Source organism: Elephantulus edwardii, unplaced genomic scaffold (assembly GCF_000299155.1).
Source record: "Elephantulus edwardii isolate Elephantulus edwardi_28Jun2011 unplaced genomic scaffold, EleEdw1.0 scaffold00034, whole genome shotgun sequence".
Lineage (NCBI taxonomy): Eukaryota > Metazoa > Chordata > Mammalia > Macroscelidea > Macroscelididae > Elephantulus > Elephantulus edwardii.
This window is the reverse complement of record NW_006399784.1, coordinates 17,205,153-17,220,511: the sequence shown is the minus strand read 5'-3', so window position 1 is coordinate 17,220,511 and position 15,359 is coordinate 17,205,153. Positions and strand designations below refer to the sequence as shown.

Sequence of the window (15,359 nt, the reverse complement as noted above, 5' to 3'; positions counted from 1 at the left end):
CAAACAGAGAGAAAGAAATAAAACTAAACAAAAAGAACAAACCCCACATTTCTTGCTTCAGCATTTGTTCTCTTTGTTTTCAGAGTCTCTTCTAGTATCAGTTTTGATCTTTTCTTTTTCCCTTGACTTTGTAATGCTTTTCCCTGGTGCTGTCCATGACTTATCTGGCTTTAGTCATTAGTGTTTAATGTATCAAATTTTTTCTTGAGATGGGTATACATTTAGCTGGAATAGACTCAAGGCCGTATTTTGGTTCTTACCTATCTGTTTTCATTTTCTTTTTATCAGGGAGTGTCGGTCCCTGGGGAAAGATGTCATGCTTGGGAAGAGAAAGGATTAGCAAAAGAGAGAATGACCCTCAATGAGACGGGTTGACATCGTCACTGTAGTAAGAGTCGCCAGCATGTCCGAGATTGTGAGGATGGCACAGTTAGAGCAAGGTTCCAATCTGTTGTTCACTGGATTACGTTGAGACGTAGTTGTCTTGATGGTACCAAACAAAACTTACACCCTCCCTGTGTCACCGCCCACAAGTTGCATGCATTAGTGAAATCTGAATAAATATAAGATTATACAAAATTTTAACACTGGAGGAGCCTAGGGAGAATGGATGTACTTGATGGATAGTGAGTGAACACTTGTTTTGCTACTGTTGTTGTTCTGTGCTGTTGAGTCTGAGCCAACTCATAGCTGATACTCCAGTTGGTTTTCAGGTGCTGTAAATAGCATGGAAGGAGACTGCCTATCTTTCTTCTGTGGAGCAGCTGGTGGATTTGAACCTCTTGTCTTTGAGTTGGCAGTGCCACTCTTTACCTTGAGGTCACCAGAGCTCCCTTTGCTCTGTGTAGTGGTGTAAAATGCCTGATAGAAATTAATATTGTATATTATAAATATATGTTGTTGTTGTTATGTGCCGTCGAGTCGCTTGCGACTCATAGCGACCCTATGTACAACAGCCCTAAACTCTGCTCTGTCTTGTGCCAATTGCACTGTCTCTGACACTCCCATCCCGATAATCTCAGTCACCGAATCAATACACCTCATAGGGGGCCTTCCCCTCCTGCACTGTCTTTAGCTAGTACATGATTGGAAATGCTAAAAAGGGAAATAAAATTTGCCCTAGAGAAGTACGCGCAACCTTGTTGAAAGCAGAGTGATGAGATCTAAAACTGAAGCATACTATGAATTAAGGATGCTAGAATAATAATTGATGCCTTTGAGCTATGGTGTTGGGAAAGTGTACTGTATATCCCATAGACTGCCAAAAGAACAAACAGATTTGTCCTGGAAAAAGTACAACCAGAGTGTTCCTTGGGGGTAAAGACAGCGATGTTTCATATCTCATGCTTTAGGCCTGTTGCTAGGAGAAGCTATTTTGTGGAAGGAGACATCCTGCTTGGAAAGATAGAAGGTCAGTGAAAGAGAGGAGACTTTGAATGAGGTGGGTAGATACAGTGAGTGCAGCAATGGACTCACGTGTATTAGGAATGTTCAGGATGGCACAAGATGAGACAGGGTTCAGATCTATTGTTTAAAGGGTTGCTGTGAGTCATACTCGACTCAATAGTATCTAACAGCAACAACAATGTGTCCTTCAGTGCACTGAGGCAGGTAAAGTCAGTGCCCACCAGGATCTTTGCAGGACTGGAAGTTTAAAGAAGTTGGTGAGTCGGCAACCTGATATGCTTGCTTAAGATGGCCATCTGGGTCCATGTGATGAGTGGTAGTAGCTCTTGTGGTCTAGTGGTAAGAAGCTGTGTTGCAATCCCAAAGGCACGTGGTTCAAGACCACGAGCTGCTCTGTGGGGGGAAGGTTGGGCAATCTCCTCCCGTGTGTGGTTAACTGCCTCTCAAAACCTGCTGGAAGGTCAGCTATGGGTTGGTTCTGACTCTACAGTCCACAATGCAACAACAGTGGGAGAATGTAGCAATGAAAAGATAGTCTGGATTTAGATGAGTTTCTTTGACACCTCTTTACCTAGTAAACACACGTGCAAAGAAGAAGAGTTTCTGAGTTTGTTGTTGTGGTTGTGTGCCATCGAATTGGAACTGACCTACAGCTGACCCTCCAGTGAGTCTTCAGAGGCAAGTAATCACTTGGGAGGAGATGGTCCATCCTTCGTTGAAGCATCCTGTAAACATTTGGGATTGTAGCCTCTTTTCTTAATGAGTTGTGAGCAATCTGAAAATGTAAAATTAATATACAAATCATTGTAGTGAAATTATTTTATTCATACTTCTAACACCATATTAGGGAGTTTTGGTGGCCTAGTGGCAAGAAGCTGTGCTGTACTCCCAAATGCGTGAGGTTTGAGGCCACCAGCTGCTCTGTGGGAGAAGGATGGCCAATCTCCTCCCATGTGATTAACTGCCTCAGAAATCCCGCTGGAGGGTCAGCAATGGGTCGTTTCTGACTCTACAGTACACAACAACAGCAGCAGCACTATTTAACTGATATCTTTATTAATTGCATGTTTAGAACACATTTAGTACCTACTTATAGCATCTTGGACGATATGCAACCCCAGTGCTTCTTGGAGACAAGGACATTGAATCTTTGTCTCACATACTTTGGTCATGTTGTTAGGAGACACCATTTCTTGGAAAAAGACGACACGGTTGAAAAGGTAGAAGGCCAGTGCAAGAGAAGAAGACCTTCAATAAAGTGGATTGACACAGCGACTGCAACAATGATGGCCTTGAGTATATCAGAGATCATAAGGACATCACAAGATGGTAAGATTGCCATCTCTTGTTCATAAGATCATTGTAAATCATAGTCGACTTAATGGCACCTACCAATAATAATACCTAGGGATCTCTGGTGGCCTAGTGGCAAGAAGCTGCACTGCAGTCCCAGAGGCATGCGGTTCGAATCCACCAGATGCTCTGCTGGAGAAGGAGGGGAAATCTCCTCCTTTACCAGTTAGATCTAACTTGACGGTACATGAACAAAAATAACAAAATTTTTTTAAAAATCCAACAATAACATCTGCATTGATCTGGACAATCACAGACTGATTTTAGAAGTCTGTGTTGATTAATGAGCCCTTGATTGGTCCATAGGTTAAGCCAATGATAAATACCTGGTTTCTAAGCTTCTGTTCTAATGGAAGATGGTGTTGAACAGCTGACTGCAAGTTATTTTCCTGTAAGCATCTTTGTCGTTTTTCTAGCCCAGCCTGAGTCGACATTCTGTTTCCTATTGGGGCTAACCACTGTCTCCTCAGTCTTTTCTTGAGACCATGCACACATTGTCCTCTTAATAGTGAGTTTAGGAATTATTTTTTGTTTGCATGCCTCTTTCTTTTTTTAAATTATGAGTTCCCTTTGGGTAGAGTCTGTCTTCATTTCCTAGCATTGTCATAATAAAGTACCACAAATTGGGTAGATTTAAAGGACCAACATTAATTTTCTTACAGTTCTGGATACTTTCAACTCTCATGTATCTTTGAACCTTCATGGAAAAAAAGCAATCAAACAAAATGGACTCACACTAAAATATACCTGCTATGCCCCAGACATGTCCCTCCCTGGCTTACACCTTGATCAAAGATGGGAACTAGAAATGATATTTGGGTTGATGAGTTCACAGAGAGGCAAATTATGGCAAGACACACTGATAGTAGGGTGATGCTTGAGCTACCGAGTCCTCAAAAAAGGGCTGAAGGAGGCTTATCTGGCATTAACTGGTTTTCAATAGCTAATGTTTTTTGCATCCCACCTAACAGACAAGTATGAGATCAGTGGAAAAGAGGGAAGCCTTCAATGAGATAAATTGGCAGAGTGACTGCAACAAGGCCCTCCAATGTAACCATGATTACAAGGCATGTGTAGTGGTTTCCTCTGTTACATACAAGGTTGCCATGAGTTGGAACAGACTCTGTGGACCTAATGACAACATACTGTCAAGAGGCTTTTGCCTTGATTGGAGTTGGAATATTCATGTTTGTTTATTTCAAATTATTTTTCATTAGTTTTTGATCATTACACTGATGTCCTCATTCAAATACCATTTTATGGTTTGGTTTTGTTTATTGTGGTTTTTGTTGCCTTTTAGCCCTTCTTTATCTTTTTCTGTGAATTCTCCTGCTTCAAATGTTTACACTGAAAGTTGGCCTTGGTCCTTCAGGGGCCCCTAAAGAAAGACTAGTCATTCTAGTCTTCTAGCCTTGGGAATAGGGGTATGCACCAAGTTTGTGAAACAGTCAAGTTGACAAGTCATAAGAAAAAGTAAAGTTCTTGTTGACATCATCTGACTGAATGATGTTGACTTCCCCATGCTCCACCTCCCACTCCTTCACATGGCATTCTGGTGCCAAAAGAACTTGAGAGACTAGAGAGTTGATCTTAGAAGTATGTTCAGGATACTTTTAAAATTAATCAATCATATGCCATCAGATAAATGCTTTATAGGAATGCCCCAAAAATTTCACATTGGTAGAAGACACTCTATTGCTCGCAATTGGGCATTTACTTCAAGTAACTGAGTGTGAGTATAAACATACAATTCTACTATTAATGATCTTGTAACTTTATGTGCCATTGAGTTGACTCATGGCTACCCTATGAACCCTTGTCCCATCCTGTGCAATTCTCATGATCTCTGCCACTCTCTAGCTTATTGCTTCAGTCATTGTGTCAATCCATCTCATCGAGGGTCATGCTCTCTTTCCGGACTCTACATTTCCCAGTATGATGTCTTTTCCCTGAAACTACCTCTCCTGATAATATGGCCAAAGTATGTGGTAAGAAGTCTCACCATTCTTGACCCTAAGGAACACTCTGGTTGTGTTTCCTCCAAGACAGACTTTTTAGTTTTTTGGCAGTCCATGGCATATTCTATTGTCTTTGCCAACAACACAATTCAAAGACATCATTTCTTTTTCTGTCTTCCTTATTCACTGTCAAACTATCAGATGCATTCAAAACAACTGAGGAAGGTCTCATTGCTTAGATCAGGCAGAATATAGTTTTTAAATTGATATCCTAATTCGTTAGCACTTTGGAGAGTTCCTTGACAGCAGATTTCCCTAATGTAACACATCTTTTGATTTCTTGTTTGCGGCTATGTTAGATTTTGATTGTGGGGATTCAAGTAAAAGAAAATCAGTAACAACTTCACACTTTCTTCATCTATCACAATGTTGCCTATTGGTCCAGTGGTGAGGATTTTTGTTTTTTTGATATTGGGATGTAATCTACATTGAAGGCTGTAGTACTGGATCTTCTGCAGTAGGTGTTTTAAGACTTCTTCACTTTCTTGCATGCATGTTTAACTCATCTTTATAAGGCAAGTTCTTCCCCCCCTTTTTAATTGAGATTTTAACGAATGTTTATAGAGAACTTGGATTTCCGTTCATTCATTGTTTTTCTCCCTGCCCACCCCTAGCCAGTTTGCCTTTCTCTTTGGAAAAAAAAAACACAAAACTTTCATTGTTGTACAATTCCCCATCCCCACCCCAGTCCACTTTACTATGCAGCTCTTATTTTGGACTGTTATCATACAAATAATATGTAATAATACATTCCTTTTAAGCAGTTCTTTCCTTCATTTGTTTCCATGCCACGTACATTATTTATCTCTTTTCTTAGTTTCTCCCAATTCCAATGTCAGTCTTGTTTTACAACAGTGTATTATGCAGTATTTGTCCTTTGTGATGGAGATATTTCACTCAATAAGGCAAGTTCTTGCTGAGTCTTTCTCCAATCCTGAGACCACATTTATTTTCATACTGTTCTGTTTCTTGAATGATTTGTTCAGCATACAAGTTTACTGGATATAGAGAAAGAACACAACACTGAAATGAACCTTTCTTGGTTTTGAATCATGCAGTGTTCTCATTTGTTTTGACAACTGCTTCTTGATCTATATGTATGGGTTATATATGATCTATGTATGAGGTTACATATGAGCATAATTAAGTGTTCTGAAGTTTCCACTCTTTTCAATGTGATCCATAATTTATTATGATTCACAGAGTCAAATACCTTTTCATGGTCAATAAAATACAAGTAAACATCTCTCTATTATTCTCTACTTTCAGTCATGATACCTCAGACATCAGCAATGACTTTCCTTGGGCCAAGGCCTCTTCTGAATCCAGGTTGAATTTCTGGCTACTTGCTTATTTTGTCACTCCTACCTGTAAGCTCTGTAAGCGTAGATGCATGTGTGTATCATGTATTTGCAGCATATAAAGTAGGGTTTGGCATACAGATGTTAAAAAAATTTGTGGAATAAGTGAATGTCACCCTATTTATATAGTCACAGGAGGACTAAAACAAACACAAAGACATAGCTGACCCTCCAGTGGGTTTTCAGAGGCTATAAATTAATTGCATGGGAGGAGTGTCCGTTTTTCTCCCAACAGAGAGGTTGGTGGATCCACAGAACATGGCATTGCAACTCCTTGCCACTAGCCTACCTATTCGGCCTCTTTTGAGCCATGCTGCCTAACTTCTCAGAAATGGTTATTTTTGTGTGATTCGGTCTGTTGGAGATGATGAGATTGGCTCAGGATAGGGCAGCTTTCAGAGCTAATGTACATAGGGTTGCTTTGAGTCACAGGCAACTCAACAGCACATAACAACAATAGAACTTTTGTGGAGGTGCAGTAATAGAATAATAAACTGTTTGGATGAGTATTTTATAGTTAAATGTCTATTTGGCCCCTTCTCATCCTAGAGCTGTTTTTTTGTTTGAGCCATCTCTTAACTCTCCTTCCAGTCAGCATTTCCTAATCAGGGTTTCTTTTTTGTGAGAAAATGGGGGGGGGGGGAGGAACGAACCCTTTTGCAATTATTCTTTTTCATGACAGAAACACAACCACAAGGCTCATAGGTGCAGATGAGCAGGAACTAGAGGGCAGAAGACCTTTCTTAAGCACTGCCAATTGCTGACTACTTGGAGGGGCAGCTGCAAGAGTGAAATCTAGAGATGTGAGGTATAGGAGAGAGGAGGGTGGTGTAAGGTGATGTTTTCTTAATCGTTTAAGAAATAAACACTTAAAATGAGGAGTGGGCTCGGCCTCAGCAGAAGGGAAGTGTGATCAACCAGTCGTGTATACAACTCCTTCCCGATTCCTTCAGACAAGAAGACACAAAAGAAGACCAGAAATAGGTAGATCGGGATGTAAAGTTTATATACAAGAATATAATGTTTATCTGAAATATTTACAGTGTTGATTAAAGCAATATTTTTACAACTTTTGAAGGTAAACTACTATGTATTTTACAGGCACACTACAATGGTTTAATTTGCAAAATTAGGTAAAAAAATGTTTTAGACAAAGCTTAAGATACTCAGGTCAATTATAAAATTCATCAGTTTTAGCCTTTAATTTGAAGAAACCATACTAGGAATAATGGTTAATGTGCTTTTCCTTTCTTTCTTTTAATCAGTCGAAGTATTATAGCCAGAAATGTGATACACGCAACAGTTACAGGTTGTAAAATGACAAGTGAACTGGTAGTATAAGACTTAGACAGAGAGTCTTAGGCTGGAGCTGAGAGGATGTTGAGATAACAGCCAGCTTTATCTCAACGGGTTTGTGGCTCACAACTGTGTGGGCCACACAGAAAACCCAAGTGGTTTGCAGATTATGGCAACCTCGATGAAAGTGAAAACAAAACAAAACAAACCAACAACTGATCCACGCAGGGGGGTGGGTGGGTAAGGTCAGACCCAAGTCACAGTTGCATCTATTCAACACTAGTTTTAAAGTGAGCTATATTAAAACTTCATAAAAATATTTATGATTTTATTTGAGTATGCCTACAAGGTTTGAGTGAGTTTTTCCTTTAGGTGAAAACAGCCATCCTTTCCTGGGGTCTTATTACTCAGGAGATGCTGGGGGTGCAAACGTGCAAAAGGCAGGGGGCAGCTCCAGGCTGAGGCTGGAGCCGCAGGGACTGCGTTTGGGAATGAGAGTCGAGTCCCGGGGCAGAAATGGTGAGCCGAGCTGGGGACCCGGCCTGTCAGGAGCAAGCTGGGCTCCCGAACTAGCACTGCAGCTTGCGGATGCTGCGCGAGATGCGCTTGAACTCTCGCTGGCCCTTCTGCCACCGCTTCACCGAGGTGATCACCAGCTCGCCACCTTGCTTCTGTCCCATGACCAGATACGGTGCATTGATGTCGTTCATCTCCTCACAGGTGCACTGCAAGCTGTCTTTCAGCCACAGCACTGACTTCTTCAGGTCCCGTTCAGACACACCATTCAGCTTATAAATGGTCTTGCTCTTGGTCTCCAGGATGATTTTAGTATCCCGGTTGATATAAGTGATTTCCTTCACTTTTATTTTCAGCGCTAAGAAGACAGGAGAGGGTAGACAGAATCATACCAGTTATAATAGGGGAAAACACTAAGTGGGAGCCCCGGTGGTAGAGGTTGAGGGCTCTGTTCTTGACTGGAAGTATAGTGGTTTGAACACACAAACAGATTCTGCAGGAGAAAGATCTGGAAATCCGCTCCTGTAAAGATTACAAATTAGGAAAGCCCTATGGGGAAGTTTTACGCTGTCACATAGGATCAGCATGAGTTGAAATAGACCCCATGGTTTCTAGCAATGAATTGCGAGCTTCCTTCACTCCACTCTACTTCCCATTTGTATGACTTGGCCTGGAGGAGGGAAGACAAGCTATGCAATTGTCAGAGGCTGCACATAGGGGTTTGGGGGGCCGGGGGCAGCAGGTGGCTCCATTTCTAAAGGCTCAAAGAGTTTGTCAAGGCACTTTGTTTTAAATCAGCCATCCTTTCAAAATGCTTTCTTTTTTTGCAGGACTCAATTAACTTTTCTTTCTTATTTCCTTGCCCTTGTGTTTTTACCTAGGTTACATGTGGTTCCCTGCTCTCCTCGACAAATGACTTCCACGATTGGAAACTTTAGCATGAAAAGAAATGCCTGACTCTGAGGTGAAACATGATCCTTCTGTGGCTGTAAACTTTAAACTCAATTTATTACGTCGGAGAGGTTTTTGGACAAACCTGTAAGGAAATTGTATTACATAATCATTGTTTTCTAAAGAACAGATTACAGGGAAGGAGAATTGATCTTACAGCTGCATTTGATTTGGTAAAGTAACTGGGAGAAAAAAAAATATGCTCAACTCTTTTTAAAGAGCACAACTTGTTTAGCTGTAAAAGTGTTTTTCTGAATACCTCACCCTCGTATGTTATCATTTTCCTGTCCAAGGCCAAGGCGTTTATAGACATATATGTACTGTTTCCAAAATGTATATGTAAACTCATTAGAACGCTAAGACCAAAAGTAAGTGGTTTACTATAAAAGACACATTTTACAGCTATGAATAGTATTCTTTGAGAAAGAAAACTCTGCAAACATGGACATTGGAATTAAATTTCAAGACTCTACGAAGGCAGGGAAAGGATTGCATTTTAAGGTTGGAAAGGACCATCCAGTTAAAAACTCTTGTTTAATACATGAAGAATCTTAAGTAGAGATATGTTTAATGATTTATGAGGGGGTCCTAGTGGAGCAGTGGTTAAGCACTTGGCTATTAACCAAAAGGTCAGCAGTTCAAACCCACCAGACACTCCACATAAGATGTGGCACTCTCTTTCTGTAAAGATTACAAGTGTGGAAACCTTACGTGGTAGTTCTACTCTGTCTCACAGAGTTGCTATGAGTTACAATAGACTTGACACCAACAGGAGGCAAAACCCCCAATCTAGTCATATACAGATGTGCATGCAACCTAAGTACTAATTTGAACAATACATTGTTTACCATCAAGTTGTTTACAAGGTGAAATAGTGTAAAACTACAGGACAGTGTAAAACTGCCTTGGATGCTTAGCAAAGCTACAATCTTCTAGAAGTGAATAGTTACCCCTTTCTCCTATGGAACATCTTCTGTGTTTGAAAGATTGACCTTCTGGTTAGCAGGTGCGTGTTTTAACTACAAGGACGATTTGCAAAATATGAGTCTTGAAGTCAACCAGGAAATGAGAGGAGCTCAACCCAGCAAGTCAAAGAAGCTGTGAGTTGGCCAACCATGGTTTTGTGCAGCGGGAACGTGAACTGTAAGTATAGAGTTATCAGGGCTTATCAGAGCTAAGCCATGGGAAAGTCAGGTTGAAATGTCGCACGCCAAATGTCACTTCTGTATAGAAGGTGAGCGTGCCACAAGAGATATAGACAGAGAAGCAAACTGATATACCCTACCTGAGAACCATATTTATAGCACACATCTTGGGTATGTGTGAGATTTCACTTGGTCAAATGAAACATTCTTGTGCTTCCAGTATCAGAAAAATTATCATTTCAACTTGGGGAAAGACTTATACTTCATGTCACTTTTGCTGTAAAGTTTGCCGACGTTTGCCATGGGAAAACACAATAATTTCCTTACCCTATTTTAAGCTGTGAGCAAATTTCAAAAATATACATACACATACACACACACACACACACACACACATATATTTTTTTTTTCTTTTAAAGGAAATCATGTTTTATTCCAGTCTGGAGTGAGGATGCAAGATACACAGGAGGTGATGATCCCGTGTGGCCTAACCAACGGCTGTGTACACAGGAAGGCATTTCTAGGCCACCCTTTACCCGTTATATACCATTACTTTCACTGCTAAAGTGAGGAGGCAGTCCTTATTTTTCCTGTACTCAGGAATGAGGAAGGATATATGCTTCCATGAGTGACTCAAACTAAAGAGGTTTCATTTCTACGTGTGTGTCCCTCTACTCTTCCATCACTGCCTAAGACCACACACTTTGTGAAATTCATCTTCATTATCTCTTTTATACACTAACTTGAAACTCATCTTTGTTACCCCTTTATGGGTCAAATTGAATGTAGGGTAAAATTGCCCAAACCAACAAACCATTAAAATCAACACTTGTGATGTTTCTGCATGTACTGACCTTCAAGGTGATGCCTCTACATTGTTATGAAAGGCTTCCTGCCTCTAGGGAGAGAGGACATGAGGGCACATTCACACACACAGCCATTGCTGGGCTCAGGCCCTGATGGTGGTGCACCCTTAAAAAGGAGGTCTTCAGTAAAGAAATCAACATGAGTGTGCTAAGGTGTGTCTCCTAAATCCAACTGCTGTGGGACCCATGATATAATAACTCCTTTTTACAAGGACGTTGAGGGGGCTATCTATCTCATTTAAGGGGAATAAGCTTCTAGAAAAAGCATTTCATAAGAAACTTTATATAAACTTCACTAAAATTGGCTTTCTAGCTTGTCTAAGCAAGTCTACTATAGCACAGAATCTGAGAACCATGTTTTTTGTAAGGTTTTGGTGATTTGGGCCTATCTGTTAACATGTTTATTCTGAAACAATTTGAGAATTGTGCATTTGAACATAGACATATGTAATCCTGTCATCACCACTGATGGCTCTTTCTAAGGGAAATCACTGGTTAGGGCTTAAAGCTGCCTCCTCTTTCCCTGTCCTCAGCAATGTGAATTGTGTGTGTTGAATTTTGTCTTACAGCTGTGACAATGGTTGTTCTGAATCAGTACCAAGGCAGAATCTAGAACATTTCCTGTAAGAAATATTTGTTTTAAGGTAGCAGCTGTAGTAGTGACTGCATTGTTACCAGATTTTTAGAGATTTTAGAATCTCAGGCCTGAGATTCTGGGATGGGAAGGTAAGGAGAGAGTCTGGAAGGTGTACATTCTTGAACAGTAGGAGTTGAAGTGATTTTCCAAAGTCCTTACTGTATATAGAAATGTTGATATGGACCTGTTAAGAGTTTAACATCACTTGCCAGAGCAGAGACTCTGTTTACCTGTAAGTTTAATCTATAAATAAGAGCTATGTGCCTCAGAGGAATCTGGGCAAAGTTGACCTCTTCACAACTCTGTAGTTAGCAGACTAGACACAGGTGAAGACTAGTGTAGACAGATTCCAACTCTCATTCTTATTGATATGGTTTCAAATGTATTCACTAACACTGTATGGAACTATGGTAATATATAACACACATTTATCTCTAGGTTCAACAGTGCCATGACAACTTCCAAGTATCTTCTTAGAGTCAATTCTTTAAAAAACAAAACAAAATTTGCCATAGTGTAACTAATGTGTCTGGGCTGAGTCAAAAGAACTTTATAAAGATTTTCTTTTAAAAATTATTTTATGGTAGTGTTTCAGACCCATGTTAGGTGGCTTCTCAATAAATCTATTGTTAAATTTTTTTCATAAATTTAAGAAATTCTTCCCTAGTTATTAATAGTTGTTAGGTACGTTTGAGTAGACTGTAACTCATAGCAACACCATGAACAACCGATTTGAACCTTGCCCTATTCTGTGCTATTCTCACAATCTCCATCATGTGTAAACCCATTATTGTAGCACTGTCTTAGTCCATGTCAATGAAATTCTTCCTCTCTTTCACTGACCTACATTTCCCAGGATGATGTCTTTTTCCAAGGATGGGTCATCTCTTAACAACGTGTCCAAAGCATGTGAGATTTGTAATTATGGTATTGGAAAATAGTATTAAATATATTATGGACTGTCTGAAGAAGAAACAAATTTGTCTTAGAAGAAGAGTAATCAGAGTGTTCCCTAGAAACAAGGCTGGTGAAACTTTGCCTTACATAATTATTAACTAGCATCACAAATATGTTAATTCACTAATGGTAGAACAGACAGGTGCAAAGGATTATGGACTATGTAAAAAATCCATTTTGTATCAGAATAAATTTTAAATTATGTCTTTTGGAGGCCAATATTTATTAGGCTTGTTGTCCAGAAAAACTCAAAATGAAATTAAAAAATCCCAGCATGCTACTGAAAGCCTTATTAATTGGAACAATTCTCACTAGTTGATGATATCATAACAGAACTGTGCAGCCAGGGTACACTTTAGAAACAAGGATAGTGAAACTTTGTCTCCCGTATCGTGGACATGTTATGAGGAGGGGTCAGGCTCTGGAAAACGACTTTCTGCACGGAAAGGTAGATGGTTGGAAAAGGAGAGGAAAACTTGCAATGAGGTGCACCGATTTAGTGTCTGTAACAATGCGTTTAGTTAGATATGAAAGAGATTGTGAGGATGGTGCCGGGCCAGGCAAGGTTTGGATCTCTTGCACAGAGAGTTATTTAAGTCAGAGTTGACTCGATGCTACCTAATAGGACAATGAATCTTTAGTTGTACATAAAGATATGACTGCAAATAACATAGGGCAGAAACAAAGAGAAGATTAGATGATTTTAGGAAGAGGGGCTCCATGATTTTATTTCACCCAACTGTTCTTTACTAACAGGTCACCATGATGTGAAGTTTTCTTATAGTAAACTTTCAAATGTGATATCTTTAATTAGTGGTGGTGTATTACTTACCAAAATCATTTTTACAGAGAGTTTCCATTATGTCGTTGTCATCATCATTTTTATTTTTGCAGGCTTCACACACCTTTGGAGCTAGAAAGGTGAAAAACAGTCGTCAGTGAGTTTGCGGAAAAGGAAACAGCAGGTGGCGTTTGTAAACAATTCAAGGACCTTGTCCAGGCAGGAGTAGAGATTGTCCTGTAGGATTCCATCATCTGCCTCATTTATACCAGTACAACCACTCATTCATCAGAAAGTCTCCCACGACTCACTTTTATTTTAATAAAATGAGAATGTCTAACTTGTATATTGTGTTTAAGAACTGTGAATCCCAAAGAAAAAGGAAGTTGTGGATGATGTACATAGGAATGTTTGGCTATAGGTAAATGAGACAGATGGCCGCTCTTCATCTTTCTCTCCCCACCATGGGACCAACTGAGTCTCTGAAGAAATTATTTCCATGGACTCTCCAGGGAGAAAACACCAAAAGGTGCTGGGACTTTGAGGAATTTCAGCGAACTGATAAGCATGAAGTATGGGTGAAAGACTCTGTTGGCCACAGGACCCAGTGAAGTCTGTGCTGAGCTTTTCTGAAGAGCCCTGTGTTTCTGGGGAGCCATTTCAAGACTGAGAGGAATGCTTAGTGTTGTAAGATCCCATATGGGTTATTTCCACCTAGGAATCACACCTCACTAATTACAATAGTAGGCTCCAACTGGCCTATATCACCTTGTACTTTCTGGCCAAATTTGTGCTTGGGTAAGGGGTGCTTGCTTAATTGTGATCCCGGAGTTCTCTGTTACAGGTCTTTCTTCCTCTTCTTTGCCTGTTTCAAACTCTTAAAAAACAAGAACAGAAACTAACAAACAAAAAAGCTCTCCTTGAAGCTAACCAAAGAGGAAGTGGTTTTCTGGGGTCTGGCCAAATCTAGTACAATTATCAGAAAACCTACCAAAAGCTTTTCTAAAATGTCTGATTTCTAGCAGGGAAGAAAGGAACGAAATATCTCTCCCTTCTCGCAACTATAAATGTGTTAATACTATCTTTTAAATATGGTTGTAATTAGATTTTATTAATAGGAAATTCACAGAAAATTTTGTGACTAAAAATAGAATTGCCTATTAAGTTAGAAAAAAAATCACACAGCGTATTCTGAAGATCATAAACTTTTATTGTGAAAGGGAGATGTGTCGGGATTTTTTTATTGGTTTTTTTTTTTTTTAGAGAAATGCACAGGGTATAATGTTGATACCTATAGTGAAAAAGAAATTAAAAAAAATAAAAATATGTCCCACAGTCTTTAGAAATAGCATTTCCATTAGGAGCTAGGAATGTACATAAAATGTTACTAACCTGCACTGGTTGGTCTTGGGTATATGTTGGACAAATGTTTGAAAAATGCCAAACATTTGCAATAAATTAGAAATCTAACCAATAAGATGTTTGCAAATGCACAGTGCCTGCCAGGAAAGATTGCTGAGCAACTTTGCATTTTCTTTAACTAATGATGGCTGTAGGAAAACAATTAGAGATTGAAAGGGAGATGCTGTTGAACGCCCTGAAAGGGATTAGGAAGCCCCCTCTCCATCCCAGGGGGACCTAAATCAGCTCAGATGTATTGTATTCGGTTTCCTTTCAGGAAGAATATCAAGAGCCCATGAGGTTTTCATTGCTTTGATGGTTTTTACACAGGAACTCTCCCTCTGCTTTCTAAAGAACAGGGGAGAAACTCTTTTGCATGATTTTCTCCAGTTAACTAAAACCACTCTGAAGATAAAAGCTGATAGTGATACAAAGATGATTCTTGGAGATCCCTTTGTGTCCTGTGGACATAGCTCTTCTTCAAACACCTAAACGGTTACAGACTATACTAAATTAGTACGCTCCATTTCTAGGTCCCTCCGTGAGCCAGTTCTTGTTTTATGTTCAAAGCTTAATTGGCAAAGAATATAAACGACCTTAAAATTTGCATCTTGGTTATCTTGCCTAGATGGGACGTGATCAAAGTGGCTGAGCAAGTGTATATTTTATA

At 39.7% G+C, this 15,359-nt stretch overlaps 1 protein-coding gene across 1 annotated transcript in view; it reads right to left on the bottom strand.

Moving 5' to 3' along the window:
* Positions 1–7,738: 7,738 nt before the first annotated feature.
* SFRP2 (secreted frizzled-related protein 2) overlaps positions 7,739–15,359 on the bottom strand; it is an 8,754-nt gene continuing 1,133 nt past the window's right edge. Inside the window, exons 2-3 of the mRNA XM_006884460.1 lie at positions 13,340–13,420; positions 7,739–8,309 (exon numbers count right to left, since the gene is read on the bottom strand). Of these exons, the coding sequence (XP_006884522.1) occupies positions 8,005–8,309; positions 13,340–13,420 (386 nt within the window). The 3' untranslated portion in view covers positions 7,739–8,004. The remainder of the gene's footprint in view (positions 8,310–13,339; positions 13,421–15,359) is intronic.